This window comes from Nicotiana tabacum, chromosome 24 (genome assembly GCF_000715075.1).
Source record: "Nicotiana tabacum cultivar K326 chromosome 24, ASM71507v2, whole genome shotgun sequence".
NCBI classification, from domain to species: domain Eukaryota; kingdom Viridiplantae; phylum Streptophyta; class Magnoliopsida; order Solanales; family Solanaceae; genus Nicotiana; species Nicotiana tabacum.
Window position 1 is genome coordinate 67,269,262 of NC_134103.1, and position 6,833 is coordinate 67,276,094.

Here is a 6,833-nt window from a genome sequence, read left to right on the forward strand (position 1 = left end):
TTTCTTGGCTATAAGCGAGCTATTTTTGGAATTCTGTCATACACCAAGTCGATATGATTTTGTGTTTTCTGATCAATTAGCTTAACCGAAATTATTTCACCTTGAAGGCTCTAATAATTTAACATTAGATAGACTTATTGAACTCTTTATTCTATATAGATCTCTTTTTAAGAATTAAGAAGTGAAAATAATGTTCTTCCCTTTGAATAAAATTTAACTTCTCTTTAAATAAGTTATGTATTTGGATTTCAACTAACTCCATCTCCACGCCATACCCCAGGAAGAAAAAAAAGTTTATTTCCTTCTTCACGATTTCACCTATCCTTCATTTGTTTACCAAACTTGGGCACAAAGAAATAGGCTGCTGAGGTCATTGCGCTTGTCATCGGCTAACAATTCAAAAATATTATCACATACTATGTCGGCTCTTTTAAATTATACTGAGTCAAATCTTGACGTACTTTAGACAATTGTGGCCAAGTGGTAAGCCAAAAAGTTGTACGGAATTGCCCATTTGCTTCCTATTCGATAACTAATTTTATATACGACGACTTTAAACATAAGCATCCCCATTCTCAAACAATCTCAAAGATCCAAAATGGGAGAGGAAAATAATGTCACTCTACATGGAATGTGGGCTAGCCCCTATGTAAAGAGAGTAGAACTGGCTCTCAAAGTCAAAGGCATACCTTTTGAGTATATAGAAGAAGATTTAAGCAACAAAAGTCCATTGCTGCTCAAATACAATCCCATTCATAAGAAAGTGCCTGTACTTGTCCATAATGGAAAGTCAGTATCGGAGTCTTTTGTCATTCTTGAATACATTGATGAGACATGGAACAATGAACCTCGACTTTTTCCAAAAGATCCTTATGAAAGATCCAGAGTTCGATTCTGGGCTTCTTACATCCAACAGGTAATTCTTATCACTTCTTTCTACCCATTTTCACATGGTTCAAGATTTTTCATTCATGGATGCCATGAATCATGATGTGTTTACTATGTGTACGAGTTTTGTCTATCCCAAGTCAAGATAAAGGGAACGGGGTTGAGGTAAAAAAAGGACAAATTACACTAAATACTTCTCTAATATGACTTAACTGCAGATACACACCCTATATTTTGAAATCTAACACTTAAACCCCCTATATCAACACAAAAACTTGGTTGAATAATATTTTGTACTTAATTCAGATATATTATGGGAACCCCTTGTAATATTTTTTAATCTCTTCCATAAAATTAAAAACTTATCCTAATTTTTTGGTATATATATATATATACACATTGAAACTTATGATTTTACTTCAAAAAAATATTGATTCAATTGATTTTTATTGACATTGACAACTCTTATGCGCAGGTGACTGAATGCATGCTCAAGGTCTTCAAAGGGGAAGAAAAAGCATTAGAGGAATTTTATGAGAAATTGAGCGTACTCGAAAATGGAATTAAGAATTCCTCCCTGGAGATAACCACTAATATAGAAGGAAGGAATATGGGGTTGCTAGATATCATGATCATTATTACACTAGGGGCATACAAAGCACAAGAGCTAGTGTTTGGTGTGAAGATATTGGATGCAGAGAAGACACCCCTCTTATACTCATGGTTGACTAGTTTAATTGAGCTGCCTATAGTTAAGGAAATCACTCCCCCTTATGACAAGGTGCTTTCATTTCTTCATTTTCTCAAAGACATCGTCTTCAAAGCTCCGGCCAATTGACCTTTTTTGTGTTTATGTCCATCTCTGTCTCTTTTGTCTACTCCACTCATTAATTGTACTCAATGTCTTCTCCTCTGTATTGTATAATATAATAAGGCTTATGGCCATTTGGATTCCAAAGGCTACTTATATTTTGAGTGTGTGTTTATACAACAGAAAGTTATCATCCAGAAAAAATGTTATTCATGAGCAAGTAATGTTCTGATATTTCTATCAAATGACTTTCCTCATTTAATTTATGCGCCAAAATTATTTTTTCTTATAATTAGCTTAATTTTTAACTTTATATTACTTACTCAAACTAATACTCCACTTGAATAAAAAAGATTCTATTGGAACTCCCAAGTTATCCATTAGGTACCATATCAATGCAAATTAAACATCTGCTCCATATTTGAAATATATGCAACTAAATAACAAGGTCACACTAGTATCATTCTTCTTATTCTCCAACAATCAAGCGCTTTTTGTTCTCTCAGGCTCTAGTTTGTCTAATTGTCTTCAACCGAAAATAAAGACTTCAAAATGACACATAACAAATAAAATTTCCAACAACGAGCGGGCTATGTTTGATTGTCTGAAGTGCGGATATCACTGCCTCTTTGGGAGGCTCGATTTTGTTATTCCCCCGATCACATTAATTCTCTTTATTTTCCAAGCAACATGGGGGTTTGGAGGGGGGGAGGGGTTGTGCACATTGTAGAAATGTAGGGTAAGACTGCGTACAATAAATCCTTGTGGTCCGACCCTTCTCTGTACCCCACGCATAGCAAGAGCTTACTGCATCAGACTACCTTTTTTTTTTCTTTTTCTTTTTTTTTTAAATGCGGGGGTGCAGATTTATTTTAGTATTAAGTAATAACCATGGTTAAAATTTTGGTCATGACTTTGTACATCGCCACTAAACAGGAGATTCAGAAAATGATGGAGGGTGACTTGAGATTCAAACCAACAACCTAAAGTAATTTTTGACCCACATTTATCATTACACTAAAAGTTTCTCATGCGTCGATGGAATTCAACAATTTGAATGTATACTTAAGAATTTTTTTCTTACCTAAAACTACAATGTAATTTTCTTCGGAAAGAAAAATCCAATTCAAACATTGTAACTTTGCCGTCAACTAGCTCCATCTCCACATCCCCAGAAAACAAAAGGGAAAAGACTATTTCTTTCTTCCACACCACTTTGGCAATTTGGCCCCAAGAAATGGGCAGCTAAGGTCATTGCTATCATCATAAATCATTATCGGCTGGCAGGTCAAAATGCAGAGAACATATTATATTACTCCTATCACATACGTCAATTCTTTTAAAATATTCTAGTCAAATTTGACTATAGAGAGTTCTGGTCCCGGCTTACTGTGAAACAAAAAACAATTTGCCTGGTCTTGGATGACTTAATCGAAGGTTCGAGAAAATGTTGAGGAAATTTATGGTATATAACAAACTTAAACATCTAAATTCTCTCAAACAATCTGAGAGACCAAAATGGGAGAGGAAAATAAGGTCACTCTACATGGAATGTGGATTAGCCCCTATGTGAATAGAGTACAACTGGCTCTCAAAGTCAAAGGCATAACTTTTGAGTATGTAGAAGAAGATTTAAGCAACAAAAGTCCATTGCTGCTCAAATACAATCCCATTCATAAGAAAGTGCCTGTACTAGTCCATAATGGAAAGCCAGTATCGGAGTCCTTTGTCATTCTTGAATACATTGATGAGACATGGAACAATGAACCTCGACTATTTCCAGAAGATCCTTATGAAAGATCCAGAGTCCGATTCTGGGCTTCTTACATCCAACAGGTAATCGAAAGAGCTGATGCAGAAGTAGTTGATATGATTAGACAAGGAAAAATACATTAAGTAGATTTACCTTTACTAATTACGTTATAAATAGAATAGAAATTAGCTAAAGAGATTCTAAAATATAGTATCTAGGCATCTGAACCTACTATACCCCAACCCATCAACTGCATATTCGCTTTATCTTTGAATGCTTCATCCTATCAATTCACGGACCATAGAGAAGTTGTTGAAATTTTGCACCTACTAATTTAATTCTAATTATATACACAGGTAACAGAGTGCATGCTCAAGGTCTTGAAAGATGAAGGACAAGACAAGGCATTAGAGGAATTTCTAGAGAAACTGAACGTGCTGGAAGATGGAATCAAGAATTCCTCACTGGGTATCGACACTAATATAGAAGGAAGGAATATGGGGTTGCTAGATATCATGATTGTTGTTACACTAGGGGGATACAAAGTACAAGAGCAAGTGTTTGGTGTGAAGATATTGGATCCAGACAAGACACCTTTGTTATGCTCATGGGTGACTAGTCTAATTGAGCTGCCTATAGTTAAAGAATATGCTCCACCTCATGACAAGGTGCTTTCATTTCTTCATTTTCTCAAACAAGGGGGCTTAAAAACTCCAAGAAATTGATGTTTTCTGTCCTTTGATGTCTCTCTGCACCCACGCTTTGTGCTGAATTATTTCTGTTTTGTAATAAGGCTTTTTTGGCCATCTGAATTCGAAAGGCTACTTACGTTTTGGCGAAAATCACTTTATGGGTCTGTTTCGTACGAAAGAAAAATGTTTTTAGTTTTCCCATATGTTTTGTTGGTTTAAATATTTTAGAAATTATTTTCGTCATGAAATATTTTCCCTATCAAGAGAAGGGAAAACATTTTCTAAAACTCTTTTTCAACCTTCCCTTTCCTATTTTCCATCCCTACCAACCCTCACCAACCCATCCCCACCCCCACCCCTACCCCACCATCCATTTGGGTTTGCGTGAATTTTTAAAAGAATAATTTAATTCTTGAAGAAAATAAAGTCCTGAAAATATTGGGTATTTGGGGGAGAGGGGAGGGGAGAGCACAGGAAACACGGGAACTTGGGAGAATGGGGGTGAGGAGAGTAGCATAAAAAAATTATTTTCCTAAAATATATTTTTTACTCTCTATCCAAACACTAGAAAATATTTTTCGGAAAAAGTTTTCTACTCGCCAACCAATCAAGGAAAAATAAGTGATAAAATCTCTCATTTTTCAGAAAAATATTTTCAATGGAACACAGGGTTGTGAGCAATATGGGTGGCAGATTGGCTGTCATAGAAGACAGTAATAGGACTGGACTGTGGGATAGTAAGCTCTTCAAATAACCTGTTTAGCCACACTACTTCCCCAACAACTTTCCTAAGAGACCTGTATTTAGCTTCAGCGGAGGATAGGGAAATGGTTTCTTATTTCTTGGACTTCCAGCTAATAGGACTATATCCCACTAGAACAAGATAACCAGTAATAGATCTCCTGGAATCGGGGCATGCTGCCCAGTTAGAGTCACAATATGCAGAAATGGAGCAATCAGTACTATTGGAGAAGAATATCCCTAGTGTGGGATCCTTTATGAGATATCGAAGAAGATGGAAAGTTGCAGTCAAGTGTGTGTCTATAGGTGCTTGCATGAATTGACTGAGGAGTTGCACATTGTATGCTATATCAAGTTTGGTGTTGGTTAAGAAATTCAGCTTGCCCACTAGTTTCCTGTAATATATGGGATCTGGTAGAAGAGTGCCTTCATTGGCTTTTAATTTCATGGCAGGATCAAGGGGAGAAGATAAGTTGTTGTAGGCAAAGTAGTCATACTCCTTTAACAGGTCTAAGGCAAACTTCCTTTGAGAGATGATAACCCCATCAGGTTTGTAAAGAACTTCTAAGCTTAAGAAGTAGTGAAGTCCTATGTTACTCGGACTCTTCAAAAATATTGTTGGGTGCGTGTCGGATCCTCCAAATTTAGTGTATTTTTGGAGGATCCGACATGGGTACGGGATCACTTTTGGAGAGTCCGAGTAACATAGGTGAAGTCTCCCTAGGTCTTTGATTCTGAACTGTTTATCAAGAAAGGCCTTCAAGTTGGTTATGATAACATCATCAACATACACAACAACAAAAATAGTGGAAGATGAGGTCTTTTTGGAGATCAATGAAAAGTCATTCTCAGAATGTTTATACCTCATTGATGATAGGGCTTCAATTAGCTTGGCATACCACTACCTGTTGTCTTGTTTCAGTCCACACAAGGACTTATTTAGCTTGCAAACCATCTTATGTGAGCTAGACTGATCAATCAGAAGACTTGGTGAGACCTCCATATATACCTCTTCATACAAGTCACCATGAAGGAATTACATCAAGTTGGAATATGTCCCAGCCTTTTTTCACAGCAATAGTAATCAAGGTTCTAACTGTTATCATCTTGACAACAGGGAAAAATGTCTCTGTATAATCAATCCCTACTTGTTAAGTATAACCTTTTACCACTCGTCTAGCCTTAAATCTTTCAATGTTGCCATATGCCTTATGCTTAACTTTGTAAACCCACGTGCAGCCTATTGCATGTTTTCCAGATGGTAAGGGAACTAAATCCCAAGTATAATTGCCATGAAGAGCTTCAAACTCTTGTGTCATGGCTGCCTGCCATGCAGGATTAAGTGTTGCCTCTCCGTATGAGGATGTCTCGCTATCATGACAAATATTTGTCACTAAGTGCTGACTTTCAGAACATAGAGCATCAGGGATAATATGATTATGATTGGAGAAGAATGCATTTAAGGAAGGTGAGCATTGAGAGGTAGTTGGTTGAGTTCTATTAGGAAGGGTGCATATATAGTCTTTGAGGTAGGTAGGAGTTTTGTGTGTTCTATTGGACTTCCTGATTATAGTTGTTTCTGATTTAGTAGATGTGGGTGAATTATGGCTAGCAGCCTCATATGGAGATGAAGGTACAGAACCATAAGGGGATGAGGTATTAGGTTGTGTTGAAGTGTCACTAACATGAGAGAATTCAGGGTGTTGGTGCACACTTGGAGATGTGATGTCTGCAGCACCTTGGACATCAAGAAGTGGACTTTCACTTTCACTGCAAGTAGGAAATGTGACTGATTTGAAGACACTGTATGGGAAAATATTCTTAGAAGTTATAGCAAAAGGAAAGATATTTTCATGAAACATGACATCTCTAGAGATGTGTATCTTCCTAGTGGCTAGGCTTAGTACTTTGTAACCCTTTGTCCCAAAAGGATATCCTATAAAGACAT

The 6,833-nt window shown here is 36.7% G+C and overlaps 2 protein-coding genes across 2 annotated transcripts; both read left to right on the forward strand.

Annotated features, from left to right (window-relative positions):
• The first annotated feature begins 556 nt into the window (after positions 1-556).
• LOC107775362 (glutathione S-transferase U9) lies at positions 557-1,919 on the forward strand. Its single transcript, XM_016595089.2, has 2 exons — positions 557-916; positions 1,364-1,919. The coding sequence occupies exons 1-2, from the start codon at positions 599-601 to the stop codon at positions 1,724-1,726; spliced, it is 681 nt and encodes a 226-aa protein (XP_016450575.1). The 5' UTR covers positions 557-598; the 3' UTR covers positions 1,727-1,919.
• A 1,255-nt stretch (positions 1,920-3,174) lies between these two features.
• On the forward strand, positions 3,175-4,294 carry LOC107775364 (glutathione S-transferase U10-like). The gene is made up of 2 exons (XM_016595091.2): positions 3,175-3,535; positions 3,809-4,294. The coding sequence occupies exons 1-2, from the start codon at positions 3,218-3,220 to the stop codon at positions 4,175-4,177; spliced, it is 687 nt and encodes a 228-aa protein (XP_016450577.1). The 5' UTR covers positions 3,175-3,217; the 3' UTR covers positions 4,178-4,294.
• Positions 4,295-6,833: the final 2,539 nt, after the last annotated feature.

Coding starts and splice junctions, on each gene's coding strand:
- LOC107775362 (XM_016595089.2), top strand. CDS start 599: ATGGGAGAGGAAAATAATGTCACTCTACATGGAATGTGGGCTAGCCCC. Junction 917..1,363: donor GGGCTTCTTACATCCAACAG/GTAATTCTTATC, acceptor TCTTATGCGCAG/GTGACTGAATGCATGCTCAA.
- LOC107775364 (XM_016595091.2), top strand. CDS start 3,218: ATGGGAGAGGAAAATAAGGTCACTCTACATGGAATGTGGATTAGCCCC. Junction 3,536..3,808: donor GGGCTTCTTACATCCAACAG/GTAATCGAAAGA, acceptor TTATATACACAG/GTAACAGAGTGCATGCTCAA.